Raw genomic sequence first — 17718 nt, forward strand, 5'->3', positions numbered from 1 at the left:
GACTTCATCCCCATATGTTAACTAGGCCAGAACTTGATCAGACGGAAATCTGTATAGAAACGAAAATGATCACAGATACCGAGAAAATAGTATTTCCTTGAATCTGTTCTAACCCTGGATTTTACTGAACATGTTTGATTTTTTTTTTTTCCTGGTGGGAGGGGAAGGAGGACAGTTAGAGATCCTTTAATTCAGAATCTGCAGTGTAATTGCTATAGGAGATTCAAACGTGATTTGAACATCCCCAGCTATGGGATTTGGTGACCAGGCTCCTGAGTGAGGATGACACAGCACAGGGAATAGCACAGACAGCCTGGCTGGCTTTATAGAGAACAGACACACAAAAGTCCTTGTCGAGGTCAGCAGTGCTCAGAATACTCTTAATTTAAATGGACTTGGGTAACTTCCTTACCTGTAGGTAAGGCAGCCCTAGGGACAGAAGAGAGTGAAAACAGGGAGTGCAGAGTGCAGCGGGATGTCCTTGCTAATTAGGCCTTACCTTTGTATAGACATCTTTTGGTTTTTTTTTCAGGACACTTTTATGTATATTAACTTACGCACAGAGGTCAAAATTATTAAACAAGGTACAGAAAGGGTGCCTGGCTGACTCAGTACAGAATGTGACTCTTTATCTTGGTTGGGGTTGTGAGTTCAAGCCCCACATTGGGGGTAGAGATTACAAAAAAAAAAAAAGATAAATCTTTAAACAAGGTACAGATAAGTTTAATGGGTTAGCTCAGTTAATGAGTTGGTTCAACTAGGTAATAGACGCACATAGAGGACTAGCTGTACACAGTCACTTGGAATGCTGGGAAAACAAAACATTTGGAAATAAGAGTAGTAACCATGTAAATACCATCTAGGGAATACCACCTTTCATTCCAAAATGGTGGCAGTGAAGTTTACTTGTTGGTACTTTTTGACCTTTTCCATATTCTTCATTTGTTCATTCAATACAGTGAACACGTATTGAATGTTTCCTACCTGCCTGTCATTCTGCTCATTTAGCCCTGGGAATGTAGAAATGAGACATGGCGTTTCTTCATTTGTTCAACAAATATTTGCGAAGGCCCTACCAGTGCCAGAAACTGTTTTAGATGCTGGGAATACAGTAATTAAAACAAACAAACCCCCCCCCCAAAAAAAAAAAACCAAGAAATGTATATAAGCCACTTCAGACTAACCAGGTAAAGGCAAATAAATACTCCAATAAAAATGTTGTGCCGGATAGAGGGATGGGCCGATGACTAGTGTGATAAGTATGGTACAATGTTCATGGTAGAATCCAGATGGTGGTTTTATCAGTGTTTATTGTAAAATATTTCAGTGTTTCAAAATTTTTATGAAATATCATGGGAAAAAAGCTAGAGAAGGAAGGTGGGGATTTGGGAAAAGTTCATAGAGGATGTGGCATCCTCTCATCCTCCTGTTCTTTCTCTAGCTACCTGATATCCCCTTAGCTCTGGGTCCATCGAATTGTCCAAGTTCCAACAGGCTTTTTTTTTTTTTTTTTTTAAGATTTTATTTATTCATTCATGAGAGAGAGAGAGGGACAGAGAGAGAGAGAGAGAAGCAGAGGGAGAAGCAGGCTTCCAAGGAGCAGGGAGCCCGATGCGGGACTCGATCCCAGGACCCTGGGATCATGACCTGAGCCGAAGGCAAACACTTAACCATCTGAGCCACCCAGGCGCCCCCAACAGGCTTTATCTTGGGCTCTAAAGAGCTCTGCAAAAGTCCTTGAAGACTTAGATCTCTTTAGTGGAGAAAAGACGTTGGGGAGAAGAGGCAGCCTCCTGAATCAGCTACAACCCGCCCACCCCACAGCCCTGTGGTAAGGCACCCTCCTTCTAACTGACCTCTCCCAACCAGTGAGCCACTCTCTCCATCTTAGCCTCCTTTCTGAGCTTTTGTGGAGTTTGATTTTGGATGGAGACACGAAATAATGTCAGAAGTGAAAAGAACATTGTGCTTTCTAATCTTAATTTTATTTAGCAATTTTTTTTTTCAAAATAATTCTGAATTTAAGGTAACTAAGTTTGAAAAGAATGCTGTTGACTTCAACTCTCTTTTAGCCTGTAGTAGCCAGTCAGCTCATCGGTTCCAAATTCACAGGGGCAGAGACTGGAGGCTACCCATCTAATCCTACCTCTCCCCCCTGTACCCCAACAAAAGTTCCCTTTGGGGTCCCAGCTTTGTAGGGGCCTCTTTTCTTCCAACTCTTACATAGGGCCTAGACTGTGCCAGCAGCTATTCTAAGAACTTTGATATAACTATTCATTTAATACAACAATCCTAGGATAGAGTGGCCATTATTATTCCCATGTAACAGATGAGAACACTGAGGCACAGGGAGATTAGGTAACTTGCTGGTGGAACTGCCTGTGAATGGAGAAATCTGCCTTCAGAGGTGGGGGCTGCTGAGTCACCAGTGGATCCTGCCTTTCTAATCAAGTGACTAATTGCCCATCTCTGAATGAAAAACCAGTTCACTTAAAGGTATTAATGGGTCAAAATGGCATTATTATTTTAATGTTTCCACAAATCCTAATTCCACAGGAACCTCAGTATTTGTGATTTCAAACTATGGTTTGAAACTGCCTTGCTTTTTGGAGGGAGTGTGCCCTTCAGATACCCCCCCATTATCCTTCTCTAGGGACAAGGACTCTAGGGAGTCGCCTGCTAAGGAGGATGGTGTTTCCAAGAGAGGAAATATTGAAAGCCAGCGTCTGACATATTTTGGCAAACGGGAGGGGGAAAATTTTTCATTTGGGGAAAACACAAGTTTTTAGCCTGAATAATGGGCAAATGACATTAACTCTTTGCTTCGTCTTAATCTTCCCTGCTTGTTCGAATTTTGCTTCCCAAACCTGGGGCGCTGGCATTCTGCCCTGGTAGCTTCGTATCCCCTTTGAAAGAGGGGGTAGCACACCTAGTTAAAGCGCCGAGCGCGTGTTTGCCTTCCTTCGGTCCGCCGGAGGTCGCCGGGGAAAGGGTTAACCGGGCGGGTTGGGGGGAGGGCCGGGCTCACACCTCTCTGGGAGACCTCGGGCGGCGGCGGCGGGGCCCGGGAGGGGCGGAGGCTGGGGCCGGCCGCCTCGCCGCCTCCGCCTCGGCGAATAGCAGCGCGCTGCCCGCCCGGATTGGAGCATTAGCATCACGCTGACCCCCGCCTGGGCTGTAAACCGAGCCGGCCGCTGCGGGCAGAGGCAGGCTCTCGGCGCCTCCGAGAAAGGCAGCCCTACGGCCGAGTTCCGGGCGGCTCGCAGGGACCCGGGCAGCGCCCTGCGGCGGCTGCGGGGCAGTGGGGGAGCCCGACGCGGGCGCGGGCGGGGAACGTGCGTCCGTCGGCAGCAGCGGGAGGAGGGGCGGCGCCAGCCATGGCCGGGGACAGCGAGCAGACCCTGCAGAACCACCAGCAGCCCAACGGCGGCGAGCCCTTCCTGATCGGCGTCAGCGGGGGCACGGCCAGCGGCAAGGTACGGCGGGGGTCGCGGTGCCGCGCTCCCGGGCCTGGGGCCGGGCGGCGGCGCATGTGGCGCGGTCGCGGGCCGTGTCAGTTGCTGCAGCCACCGCGTGGCCCGCGCGCCTCCGCTCCTGGCCGCGCTCCAGCGCCCAGTCTTCTCCGCGCCGACTGCGGGCCGGCCGGCCGGGCGGGGATTCCGGTCATCGGGGTCCCAGGGTGCCGCCGACCCCCGGTCGCGGGGCTGGCGCGCTCCCGCTCGCTCTTTTTCTCAGCTGCGGTAACTCGTGGCCCGGCTCCTATGGGGGACCAGCTGGGAAAGCGGATGCTTATTGTTTTGCGGGTCCGACGGTGGGGGAGAGGGCTTTAGGCAGGGTCGCCGGCGAGCCCCCAATGCGCCCCAGCCCCGCCTGGAGGTCCCCGGTACCCAGGATGGGGCGAGCCGGGGAGCCGGACCTGGAGGGCTGCGAGAGCGCGCGAGGCGGCGTCCCGGGGACGGGAGCCTGTCTTGGGCTGGGGATTGCAGGGCTTTCTGGGGAAAATCCTGAGCGCCAACTAGGTGCGGTGACATCAACGAAATGCTAATAGCAGGGGCTTCTGGATTTTTATGGTTATAAGAGGAAACGTGGCCGGCTTCAAGGAGAAAGTTGTACTGGCTCCGTGCTCCTCGGTGTCCGGGGCTTAAGCGTCTGGGGTCCACCGAAAGGGGTCATCGTCTGGGTGTCCGACTCCCCTACGTGCCTCTCTTTGTTTTATCAGCAAGGCAAGGAGAAACTAGGGAAATGCTCTTTTAGCTTTATCCCGGTCTTTTTCTGCAGGTGGGGAAGGGTGGAGTCCTCCCAGATGTTTCTTTTTCGCCCCCCCCCCCCCCCCATGCTGCCTTTAAGGTGTGGGTACTTGTTTCCTTGGGCGTTTAGCAGCTTCGGCTCGCGGTGGGAGCACGGGCTCCTTCCTGCAGGGGAGCCTGCGAGCTGGGGCCGTGCGCGCCGCGTCTGGCGACGTGGGATGCTGCCTCCCAGGGCCCGGGAGCGCGGAGCAGGAAGGCTGCTTGGCGCCATGAGGAGCGAGCCACGAGGTTCTCGCGCCGGAGCTGACTCCTCCCGAGCCCCTCCTCCATCTTGGCCTCGCAGTTTCCACTCCAGGTCCCGACTACCTGGGCGCGTGGGGCCCAGATCCGGCGGCTGGCGCTCTGAAACTTCTTTCTAGATCAAGTTAATCTCGTCTCTCTAGCTCCCGGGGCTAGGAATCTGGCCGCTTCAGGTCCCAGAAGCTGATGTGGCATCTGCCCCGGGCTGAATGCACCCCCCCCCCCAATTGTTCTCTGTTCTCTGCTCGTTCTGTTAGTCGTAATTAAAAAACAAAACCACGATGTCAGCTCTTAGGAAGTTTTCCCTATTCTTTTAGGATTATCCTTGCTCTCTTTTTATAGCATATGCCTGTTGCATGGGACGTTTTTGTTGTTCATGGCTGTATTCCCAGCACTCCTAGCATGATGTCTGACACAGTTGGTCCCAAATATTTACCTGAGGTCCGGTCTTCCTGGGGGGAGGGAGACTTAAACTGGCAGATGAGTGTGGCATTTAGAAACAGTGTTCTTGGCAGTCACCTAAATGATAAAGTCACTGCGGAGGGGGAAACTGAGACCCTAAAGGGGGAAATAAGTCCATTCTCTTTATTTTTGTGGCCCTGAGTCGTCACCTGGTCGCAGTTGATACTCAGTGTAAGTCCTAAGTGTTAACTGCTATAATGTGTCAAATGGGAGCTAGTGGTTACCCATGATGTGAGTGGTAAGCGCTGTCCCTGGGGTTCTCATCAAGGAGGAAGATTATAGAAACTCTCAAGAAAGGGTCTGTCTTAAAAACCAGGTTCTTGTATTTCCTCCAAAAGGACAGGTCTAGCGAGAGCAAGAAGTCAGCTGGAAGAGAAGAAAAGCAACAGCGTAAAGCATGTTGTACACTTTCGGCACTGATAAATACTAGTCATTGTTTTAAGATTATTTTAATCATTTTGTTGTTGTTGTTGTTGTTAAAAAAAGGTCCAAAGGAGCATTGGACTTCTGTAATTCCATATTGTAGTCCATTTGCTGCAATTCTATCTTGGTTCTCTTATTCCAGTCCTTAGTGCCTTTCCTGCAAAGAATTCAGATATTGGTTTTTTGTTTTTTTTTTTTTTTTTCTTTTAGAAGATGATCAGCATCAACAGGCTGGACCTCCTTTGGCAGTCTGAGCATAGTAGGACAAGAGGATCTGGAAGCAGGATTGATCCTCTGCTCCCTGGGTTTTTATTATGCGCCTGTTAAAAGAGAATTTGGAAGAAGCCAAAGGATCTAAGAACATCATCAAAAATGACAATCTTAGACCTAGAAGGCACCTCAGAGTCTCTGGAGTCCAACATAGTCTCATCACTTATAGATGAGAAAAATAATGTATCCAGGTCATATATTTAGTGGCGGAGCCAGTTTCTAGTTTGTAGACTGGTGATGTTCGTTCCCTGCTGTTGCCTTGTTGAGGAAGAATTGACTAATAAGGAAAAATAAGACTTAAGGTGCTGGGGGGCAGGGAGGGACACATGTTTACAACCTTCACCTTGGAAAGGGGCTGCTTGGAAATGGCTGTGGAATGATTTCAGAAGCACTTGATCCAAAGGGAAATGGAAATGCAGATTGCTTTGTACCCTGGGCCCAGCCCTGTAGATCTTGATTGTTCCCCCCCATCCCTCCTTTATAAGAAAAAACAACTCCCTGTTCAGCTTCTCTTGATGGCCCTAAAATGTCTCAATGTTGTGGCTGCCCTAAGTACAAGTGTTGTCTCTCAGACTAAATTATTTTGGTTGTGCAAGGCAAAAATAGTGATTGCAGCTCTGTAGATACATTTTTTAAATTTGTTTTATAGGTGAAGATGAATTAGAACTTGAGAGTAAGCCTTGCCAGGCTGACATGGCAAGTCACGGTTAGAAACTCATCTCAAAACTGTAGTAGGTTGAGAAAGTTGTTCTGATCTGTGTTAAAAACCAGGTTCTCGTGTTTCCTCGGAAAGGACGGGTCTGGAGAGAGCAGGAAGTCACTGGAAGAGGGAAAAAGTAAACTTCTCTGCCTGCGTCTATGTCCATGACAGTGGGGGCCATTCCCTCTCCTCCTTGCTGTGACTTCTTCCCCAGACGATGAAAATAGCTTCTCAGTCTGCTCCTTCACACTGCCATCAGAGTGGGCTTCCTTAGCTGTAGTTCTGACTGTGTCACTCTCCTTTCTGGAAACCTTGGGCCACTCTCCATCACCCAGACTGCTGGTCAAATGTTTCAGCACACAGTGCACATCCCCTTGACCCTCATTATTCCCCACCCCCCAACCCGAATGCACACAGACACATACATCTCTGGAACTGCTTTCACTTACTTTTGCTCTGGGTCTTCTCCAGAATGACCTATAATCCTTTTAAGCCTTCAGTTCTGCAAATACTTGCTCCAGGGAACTCTGTTATTCACTTCCTTAGTCAGAATTGTTTTGTGTGTCTAATGCTTCCCTAGTTATACCGCAGTTTGCCTTGCAGTGTGGTTGCCTTGTAGTGTGGCTACCCGTAGACTACTTCCCACACCCTAATGGAAGTTCTATAAGAGCATCTCACGTATTTATTTGAGCCTTATTTGGATGTTTGATACAGCATTGGTGTTTGGTGTGTGTTGAACTGAGTTAGGCAGGCCAAAATTTGTATTACTCTTTTATTATTTAATTCATAAGACTATTTGAATTAGGATTTGAGGCCACAGTGGAAACCCTGTTTAACTGTTACTCGTGTTGCAATGACCCAAATATAAAAAGCTCCCCAAACGCTAATACATTGGTATTGCTTATTCAGAGCCTGGTATTTATTTAATATGTACTAAGTAGGTACTTGCTGAATGAATGTCATTGTGTGAAATACTGTATTAAGTGTTTAAAAAAAAAGATTTTATTTATTTGAGAGAGAGCCCATGCACTGGGGTGGGGGGGGAATGGCAGAGGGAGAAGCAGACTCCCCACTGAGCAGGGAGCCCGATGCGGGGCTCGATCCCAGGACCCTGGGATCATGACCTGAGCCTAAGGCAGATGCTTCACCGACTGAGCCACCCAGGCGCCCTGTATTAAGTGCTTTTGAGGAGAAGTCAGGATATGAGGATACCTGAGAGAAAGTCTCTGTTAGTATTTATAGTTAAAACTTGCTTAAACCAAGCAGTTTATCTTTTTTTTTTTTTTAAGATAGTTTCTCTCCATTTTTTTTTTTGAAGTAATCTCTACTCCCAATCTGGGCTCGAACCTACAACCCTGAGATCAGGAGTTGCATGCTCCACTGACTGAGCCAGCCAGGTGCCCCTAAGCCAGTTTACTTTTAAATCCTTGGATTATCTCTTCCCTTTGAAGTCAGACAGGTGTGTTTCCCCTTGATGGATAGCAGTGGAAGATGAGGTTAGAGTTTTTGACTTGCCTGACCTCACGTGGCTGGTAAGTGATACTTCTTGGATTGGAATCCAGATTTTTCCTTTCCTAAATCTGTGTCTGTTCTGAGCTGTCTTCGCAGGCAGCAACCAGTCCTCTGAGGTATTTTGGGGGAGGTCGGTCTGACTGTGTATCAGTAAGACAGACCAAGAAAGGAAAACTGCAGTCCCCTCAGAGGTGTGGGCTGTCACCTCAGCTCTCCTTGGCCGTGACTCAGCATCTGCTTTGGAGCACTCTTGGAATATGCCGTGGGCCCGCATCTCCTTGGCTCCATCACCCTGTTCCTGAGACCTCAGCAGCCATCCCCATCTGGCCAGCTTGTTCACTCCACACTGTCCTTCTGTAGGTACTTTGAGAACCACGGGACTGGTTTGGTCCTGCTGTTTTTCTCAGAGACCACCCTGAACTGCTCCCATGGCCATCAAGGCCGTGTGTGATCTGGCCCTGCTGACCTCTTGCCCCTCTCCCCCTTCGCTCTCTCTCTTGCAGCCATATTGGCTGCCCAGCATGCCTGGCTTTCCCTCTGCCCCAGGAATACTGCTGGCTCTGCGGGAAATTCTCCTATTCCTTGTGCCAGTGCCTAGCATGGTTCCTGGGAGAGGGAAGCAGCAGCAGCCTGCCTTGAGGTGTCCGGTCGGTTCCTCTTTTGCTGCTTGGCTTCCCCCAGCTGTGCCTGTGCTCAGCTGCCTTCTCTTTCATTCCTTGCTTGTGTGTCTTTGAAGTGTGGCTTCTGATGCTCGCTCTCTGTGGTCACCTAACTCCAGCTCGCTCTAGAGCATTTGCTGAGATCTTCTGCCTGATGTCCTCATTTTTTTGTTGAGTCTTGCTTGTATGAAGTTCTGGGCTGGGGACAGATTGTATTGGGGAGTTTCACTGTTGAGGGCCTGACGTTTCTTTTTTTTTTTTTTTTTTTAAGATTTTATTTATTTATTTGACAGATAGAGACACAGTGAGAGAGGGAACACAAGCAGGGGGAGTGGGAGAGGGAGAAGCAGGCTTCCCACTGAGCAGGGAGCCCGATGTGGGACTCGATCCCGGGACCCTGGGATCATGACCTGAGCTGAAGGCAGACGCTTAACAACTGAGCCACCCAGGCGCCCGAGGGCCTGACGTTTCTTGCTAGTGGCCTCTGAGATGGTGCTATTGGACCATTTAGATCTGTGAGGTCTTCCAGATGTGTGTCTTCAGTGTTTGAAACCAGTAAGAAAGCTTGAAGGGTGTACTCCTTTGTGCGTGTGCATGCTTTCTTGTCCGTCAAACCATTTTTATCATTAAGCCAACTTTATTAAGGATTTGATCATCTTTATCATATATCGTGTATAAGTATATATGAACTGCATAAGTATAATCTGTAACTATAAAACAAAAATAGGAATTATAAAACTGAGGAAAAAGAAACACTTAAAATGGTGGTTTCTTTAATGGTATAAAACGTTTTTTTTTTTTTTTTAAGGATTTTATTTATTTATTTGACAGAGAGAGACAGTGAGAGAGGGAACACAAGTGGCGGAGTGGGAGAGGGAGAAGCAGGCTCTCCGCCGAGCAGGGAGCCCGATGTGGGCCTGGATCCCAGGACAACGACCTGAGCCCAAGGCAGGCGCTTAATGACTGAGCCACCCAGGCGCCCCGGTATAAAACCTTTTGATTGTTACTAAAATATTTTTTATTTGTGACTAAAGAGTGTTTTATTTTTAAAAATCTTGTTTCATACATGATGATTCATGGATCTTGGATGATCTTGGTGATATTAGTCTTGGTGACTACAAGGCTGAAGGTTTGGTTCTAAGTTTAGTCCTTTGAATCCTTTTTTTTTTAAAGATTTTTTAAATTTTTATTTATTTGACAGACAGCGAGAGAAGAAACACAAGCAGAGGGAGAGGGAGAAGCAGGCTTCCCGTGGAGCAGGGAGCCCGACGGGGGGCTCCATCCCAGGACCCTGGGATCATGACCTGAGCCGAAGGCAGACGCTTAAGGACTGAGCCACCCAGGAGCCCCTGGAATATTCTACAAGTTTTAACAAGTTTCTGTTTACAGGTTTTATAGGTGCACACACAGTTTTTGGCAACAGAGTTGCTCAACAGTGGAAGCATTTTCAAATCTCTAACAGATAATTTGGTCATCTAACTTAAATAAATGTATTTGTTTTCTTTCATTCCTATGTAAAACTAGAAAGTCAAAACTTTATTTACTTATTTTCTTTAAAGGTTTTATTTATTTGAGAGAGAGCACAAGCCGGGGGAGTGGCAGAGGGAGAGGGAGCTGAGCCAGGGAGCCCATTGGGGGCTTGATCCCAGGACCCTGGGATCATGATCTGAGCCAAAGGCAGATGCCCAACCGACTGAGCCACCCAGGCACCCCTCAAACCTTTATTTTTAAGAGAAGTATTTCTAAATGAACAAATAACTGCAAAGTTTACATGAAAATAAAAAGGGAAAGACAGGAGTGTCTAGCTTTTTTTTTTTTTTTTTTGACAGAGAGAGAGAGAGAATGCAAGCAGGGGGAGCAGGAGAGGGAGAAGCGGGCTCTCCGCTGGGCAGGGATCCTGATGTGGGGCTCGATCCCAGGACCCTGGGATCATGACTTGATCCAAAGGCAGATGCTTAACCCACTGAGCCACCGAGGTGCCCCAAAGACAGTTTCTAAAAGACAAAATAAAAGGTGTAACAGTCGTCAGGCTTGTTTTTTTTTTTTTTTTTTTTTAAGATTATTTATTTATTTATTGGACACAGAGAGAGAGAGTGCACAAGTAGGCAGAGCGGCAGGTGGAGGGAGCGGGAGAAGCAGGCCCCCCGCTAAGCAGGGAGCCCGATGTGGGGCTCGATCCCAGGACCCTGGGATCACGTCCCAAGCCGAAGGCAGAAACCCAGCTGACTGAGCCACCCAGGCGCCCCATTTGTCAGGTGTTGACAAAAAAATACTAATCTGTGTTTAGGTCACATGCTTACAGAAGTTAAGTGAACATGAAAGTTCACACAGAGAAAGCCAAAGTACTTAAAAATCATAAGATTGCCATCAGTAGACGAGTTAACATAATAACCAAAAAGTCTGAAGGATCCTAGAAAGCACTGAACCTTCAGGCTTCTCCTGAGCAGTAATTTGATGAGATATGGGGGCATTGGTTCTAAAGTGGATCACATGTGCTTTGAGAATTTTGAATGATGATGGGAAAAAGTGATAATTCTAAAAAAATGAGGGTTGCTCTGTTTCTGGCTACTAAAAGTGGTCTTTCCATAGTATAGGGAAAAAGCAGTTATTTCCATATGGTTACAAGCTCTGAAACTGCAGGAGAAGTAATCAGGAGTGTCTCTGAACCTCCCATACCTTCTGTAGTAACCTTGCCTCCCCTACATGGTAACCTTGAGTACCCTGTGGAGCAGGTGGTCAGCAATTTTATTCCTGCCCTGTGTGGTCCCCCACTTCATTTGTGGTAGGGTATTCCTTTTCACAGGAGTGGTGATGGAGGGTTCTGCCACATGCCCTTTGTGTGACTTGTGGAAACATGGGAGGACTTCTGTAGGACACTAGATCCGTAAGAGTTTTGTGTGTGCAGGTGAAGTGGGGTTGTGCTTCTTCATTGCTTTAATCAGTCCGTAAGTGTGCTATCTTTTCTGAAATTTTGGCCTTTCTTTTCCCCTTAGCTGAAGGGCCATTCTGTCACATCCCAACACACATCTGCTGTCGGCCTGTCCTCTAGGAAGCCCCAAGTTTTGCAGATGTCTCTAGCATGGCCTCCTTCCCCGTAGTGGAGGGTGAGTGCTGTCTCTGCCCTGTCCAGTTTGGTAAGTCTCAGGCTATAGAGAGAGAGCCTGTAGAAGAATGGCAGGCTAAGAGTCCTGACTTGTGATTTGCACTCTGGTCTTCAAACACGTTTGCATCCTCTAACAGCTAAAAGAAGTTTTGGAGAATTCTTTATCCCATTGCATACTTTTGCTATAAGTGTTTTTCACCCTGATTAAAGAGTTGCAAAGGATATATTTCTGATATATTGTAAATACTGACACTCTGAACTAATAATTGTTTCATTCTTTTAAGTGTATCTAGTGGGCTCTGAATACTGTAATAATTTGTTTGGCCTATTGTTATCCATTAAAAAAATACACAAATAAGCTCTTATTTGAGCCAGAAAGCTTCATTTTTCCCCCTCCATGAAATCACACTTCAATTCCATTTTCCCCGCAAAATATTAACTTAATCTCATCTATTTTTATGCAATATTGATCATTCTATCATCCTTATGCCATAAAAATAGATGTGTACATTGGAATGATTTTATTTTTTTTTTATTTTTTTTTTTGTTAAAGATTTTATTTATTTATTTGAGAGAGAGAGAGAACGAGAGATAGAAAGCACGAGAGGGAAGAGGGTCAGAGGGAGAAGCAGACTCCCTGCTGAGCAGGAAGCCCGATGTGGGACTCGATCCCGGGACTCCAGGATCATGACCTGAGCCGAAGGCAGTCGCCTAACCAACTGAGCCACCCAGGCGCCCTGGAATGATTTTATTTCCCATTACAAGTCTCTTCAGTGTTAAGTTCTTTCAGATTATATTACTATGGTTTTTGCCGTAAGTTAATTAGAACATGTAGATAAACATTTTGATAAATTCTTAAAACATAGAAGGTAGACTTTTGTTGGAAAGCAACTTGATGAGATCGATGGAGCTCCCCAACCCAAGTAGGTCAAGTATAGGTGGGTTATTACCACTTAATGCTAGAAAAGATTTTTCTCTTGTATAGGTAGAAACTTCAAGAAGCCCTGTTGGCATAAGTAGATGGGAATGGGAGGGCTTTTGTTATGTCAGGGTCATTCAGTTTTTACCTTTCAAAATGTGTGTCAAAACCCAGTATATTTTGAGGACTCAACTAGCTTGCCACCCACCTCCTATAATTTTGTCAAAAGCAGAAAGTAAGAGACCTTCAGATTTGTAAAAGGGTTTTGTTACATCATTAGCCATTCATTTTTTAGTATCAGCGCTCGTATTTCACATTGCCCCTTCGTATGGCCACTCATTTAGGGAACATGGGTTCCAGCCTAGCTTTGCCAGGTACTTAGTAGCTATCTGTATATTCATCTCCAGGAGAGGCTCCTGTCATCCCTTAACATTTCTCAATTCTGTAGCTAGCCTCGTGTTCTATCGTGTTTTTCTCACCATTGGTCACACATACCAAGTACTTCTCCCGTCCGCACCTGCACAATGCAGTTGGCGTTTGTGATCTTGTGGTGGGGTCCTAAAAGGCTTTTAACCTCCTGCCATGGGCCAACATTCACTTCTGCTGGATATTAACTGGGTTTCTTGTAGATGGGGGACCCTGTATCTTCACTGTCAGAGATGTTGCTGCTAGCGTCCCTCCCTCTACCCACCTTCCTTTTCCTTACCTGGGTAACCCCTGCTCATCTTTCTATATGTGTTCTCTCTTGGCCTCTCTTGGGAAGTCATCCCAGGCATGCTTGGGTGTCCCTCTTCTGTGTGGCTGAAGCATCCTAACAGACCTCAGTCATAGGATTTCCCCCAGCCCGTGTTGCCCTTGCTTGTTGAGTCTGTCTTCCACTCCTGAGACCGAGTCTCTGCATCAGAGACTTTGTTTCTCCTCACTGTTCCCTGAGGCTAACACGTGGGCTAGAAAGTCTAGGTAGGTCCTCAATAAATATTTGTTGAGTAGCCAGATATTAAGGACCTCTTTCTGAAACTCCTTGCCATTTTCTCTTGGGATCCCCACGGGAATCTTGGTACGGCCAATATTTAACTCCTGAGCTTACCCTCACGTGTGTTCACCCTGCCCCCTTCCCCATCTCGGCTGCTTACAGCTTCAGCCTTCTTCTGGTTGCTGAGACCTCAACCTTGGAGTCATTCTTGACTACTCTCTTCCATTGGTTTCTAGTGCATTAAGAGAGTTTGTTGGTTCTTACCATCACAGCATGTCCTCAGTCTGTCCCTGTTCGCCTCCACTGCTTCCCTGCCTCGGTCTAAGCCACCATCTCAGAGTTGGGTCATTGCAGTAGCTCCTGGCTCCTTTCCCCCTCCTGCCTCTGTCCTTGTACATTCCACTCTCCTCACAGCGGCCAGAGTGATCCTGCTCAGGTGAAGATTGGATAATAATTTCCCTGCTCTGCTTAAAACCCTGCTATGGCTTCCCATTTTACTCCCAACAGAGAAGCCAAAGTCCTTGCCAAGACCCACGGGGTCCTCAAGATGGCTTCGCACTGGCTGTTCCTTCTGCCAGGTTGGCACCTCCCTCAGATAGCAGTATGGTTGGCTCTCTCACCTCCTCATGGTCACAGTGTTTAAAATTGCAGGGGTGCCTGGGTCGCTCAGGCGGTGGAGTGTCCGACTCTTGGTTTGGGCTCAGGTCCTGATGTCGTGGTCCTGGGATTGAGCCCTCCATCGGGCTCTGCGTTCAGTGTGGAGTCTGCTCCAGATTCTCTCTCCTTCTCCCTCCCGCTTGTGCGTATGTGCTCTTCCTCTCTCAAATAAGTAAATAAACAAAATCTTTAAAAAAATTGCACACGGTAGGCACTCAATTACTTGTTGAATAAATGGTTGAAGAATGTATTCCTTCTTCGCTCAGTTATCTCTTCTAATATTAGTTTTCAGCATTTAAACCTGGTTGCTTTGGCTGTTGCCGGGAGATGTGGATAGTTGTCCGGAGATGTAGATAGTTGTCCCTTGACTGTTCATACTTGTACTTCTTCTTGGGGTCCCTTTACCTGGGTAGGATTACTGGCACATTGTCAATCACAGAGCTCAGTGTAGGTGTACATGCTAGATGGCTTAGGTGCCTGTTTAATGGTGCATTTGTAAAAATATGAAATCAACCGGAGGGTAACCTTCACATCTTACCAAATTCTTATTACGGATGCTACCTATTTTGTTTGAGTGCTTGTTCATATGAACTGGATCTTTAACTCAAGAAATGCAAGTAGAAGAGTAGATCCTTTTTTTAAAAAAAAATATTTTATTTGAAATATTTCAAGTACTTATTTGAGAGAGAGAAACAGATAGCGAGAGAGAACACAAGCGAGGAGGAGGAGAAGGAGGCTCCCTGCTGAGCAGGAAGCCTGACTCGGGGCTCGATCCCAGGACCCTGGGATCGTGACCTGAGCCGAAGGCAGATGCTTACCCGACCGAGCCACCCAGGCGCCCCTAGAAGAGTAGGTCTTTTAAGCCAAAATGTTCATCTTCCCTATCTTAGGGGAAGACACATCCATCATCTCTGGAGAAAAGCTATCTCCACTTTGGGGCAGCTCGCCTTAGTCTGAATACTAGGCCTTCTGTAGCTAGGATTGGAGCCAGGAAAGGGCTGAGCAGAGCTACGGGTGGGGGCATGGTCGCTTTTTAGCTTGAGTTTAGTGTGGCTTGTACAGAGTAGCATATATATCCTTGTTGAGTTGTAGAGATTTGACATGACAAAGACACTTTCCAAAGCTATCATCCTATTGGGATTATTAATGTTCTTCCGTTCAGCAACACAGATGATAAGTAATTACATGTATTATAAACTTCAGTTTCTGCTGTAAAACAGCAATTTTAAGATCTGAGATGCTGCCATTTAAAACATTTTTTTTTTTTTTTGAACAAAAGAAATGCAAACACAGTAAACTGGAGTCGTTAAGGTCTTTACTGTTCAAGTCAATTTATGACAGGATTGGTAATAAGTACTTCTGACTGAGCAGGAATAGAACTCAGAACCCGGGGAATATACCCAGGGGCCGGGGGTGGCCTGCCCCATCTGTATGGCTCATGGGTTGGCATCTCCACCAACAGGTGCCTGGGAATCAGTGGACATTTATCAAAGCAGCAAAGGGCATGACTGCCCTTTGTCTCTGTGGGGGCTTCTGAGGGTGTGTTTCTCTTGGGTGGCATATTGGTTGTCTAAGAGAACTTTCTCCATGCATAGAGTTTGCTGAGGAGATTGGCCAAGAGCCTTGCCCTTTAGGGTGAGGCCTATCTCCTAAGGACCTATTGATTTTTCTACTGAGGCAAAACATGCTGTTTTGACAAGTTAGTGGCTTTATTTTTCTCCACGTCTTGGTAGAGAGAGTAAATATTTGAAACCAGACAGGACAGAATAGTATTTGACACATAGTATTGAACACAGAGTATTTGAACAAGAGAGGCAGTGAATATTCCTCTGGAAGGAAATGCAAGCATTAGTGCTCTGCTTGGCTCACTATGAAGGACACAAGCCTGTGTGCGTGCTGGGTGGGCCATTTGGTTTCTGGAGGCTGTGATCAGGAGAGGTCACGCTTGACCTGCGGAAACTTGTGTTGTGGATGTGTCCTCTAAGAAGAGCTAAATCAGGCCTGCGACGAGGCTCCTTTTGCAGTCTTGGTGGGGTTTAAGGTCTGTATGGTGTGATAGAATTGAGGCTTAATGAGGTCTCTTCTGGAAAATGCTTTCTTGCCCTAAGTCCAGACAGCTTGTAGTGGTTGAACAAACATGGGCTTTGGAGTCAGCCACGATTGTGTCAACATCCCAGCTCTACCACGTTTAATCTCTTTCCCCTGAACCCATTTCTACATCTGTGAAAAGCAGATACTGTCTGGTTTGGAGAGTTGCTGGGAGGACGCAATGAGAAAAGGCATGCAGAAGTTTCTCCATTGTTCCCTTTCTGCGGGGGGACCATGGTTTGTGCTCCAGGCAGGTGTGTGGCTGTCTTGCTCTCTGTCCGCTTCTAATCAGCCCAGCTTCCTGGACACGTGAGCCAGATGTGTCCAGGTGTGTTGTCACTGATAACGATGAGGACCTGTTAGGACAGTTTGATTTCTACTTACGAAGGTGATGTGACTTGCTTTAGGCGGTGGCCCTTTGCTGATAAAGTGCCCAGAGAGTCAGATACTGGCCACTCCCTTCCGTGGGCCACGGCGTCTCATCTCTTCTCTCATTACCAGCTTGCTGGAGGCCTTAGCACTCCTTTTCTGCCCTTGTCTGCCCTTGTCCAGTTGGGCCTTTTCTTGAAAAACAAGCAGACTTGTTTTCTGATGGGTGGTTAGGGGAAGAAAGAGCAGCGTACTTACACTCCTTTTTAAAAACCCTCCTAATTAAAAATAGAACCTGTGGCAAAGTGTACAGATTTTAAGTGTATGGTTCAGTGAATTATCCCAGCGTGAACACACCTGGGGAGGTACTTGCCAAGTCAAGGAATAGAGTGTGCCCAGCACCACAGGTAGCCCGTTGTCATCACTGCCCTCACTGCCCCTTCCATCAGTGAATTGATGAGATGGTAGAGACAAGGCCTGTTTTATGGCTGTGAGATCACCAAGACTTACTTGTGTGACTCTAGGAACTTGGTCTTGTATAGAAGATACATTAGAAAACATTCAGTCATCATGTGCCTAGCAAAATCCTGCTGCTCCTCAAATCCAGATCACAGATGCCTCTTACTAAAGTTTTTACCCTTGGGGGTGCCTGGGTGGCTCAGTGGGTTGAGCATCTGGCTCAGGTCATGATCTCAGGGTCCCGGGATCGAGCCCCGCGTCGGGCTCTGTGCACAGTATGGAGTCTGCTTGAGGATTCTCTCTCCCCCTGCCCCTGCTTGCGCGCGTGCGCTCTCTCTCAAATAAGTAAATTTTTTTAGTCAAATTAAACAGGTTTATTGGAAATATGCATTATAATCTTCAGAGAAAATTACGTGCAGCATTTTACAAATGTGTTTGACAGCTAACCTTTCTGCAAATAAGCACATTAACATCTCTAAGTGAAACAATTTGGAAGATATTGACTTAATACATTTATTGTGGAACTAGATTTATCAAAACACATTCAAATTTTTAATATTTCCCATTGGTATCAATT

General features: G+C 46.9%; 1 protein-coding gene across 1 annotated transcript in view; it reads left to right on the forward strand.

Moving 5' to 3' along the window:
- Positions 1-3065: 3065 nt before the first annotated feature.
- The window catches only part of UCK2 (uridine-cytidine kinase 2), a 66198-nt gene continuing 51545 nt past the window's right edge, over positions 3066-17718 (forward strand). The window contains exon 1 of the mRNA XM_027613941.2: positions 3066-3476. Coding sequence (XP_027469742.1) covers positions 3378-3476 — 99 coding nt within the window. The 5' untranslated portion in view covers positions 3066-3377. The remainder of the gene's footprint in view (positions 3477-17718) is intronic.

Source organism: Zalophus californianus, chromosome 10 (genome assembly GCF_009762305.2).
Source record: "Zalophus californianus isolate mZalCal1 chromosome 10, mZalCal1.pri.v2, whole genome shotgun sequence".
Classification (NCBI taxonomy): Eukaryota; Metazoa; Chordata; class Mammalia; order Carnivora; family Otariidae; genus Zalophus; species Zalophus californianus.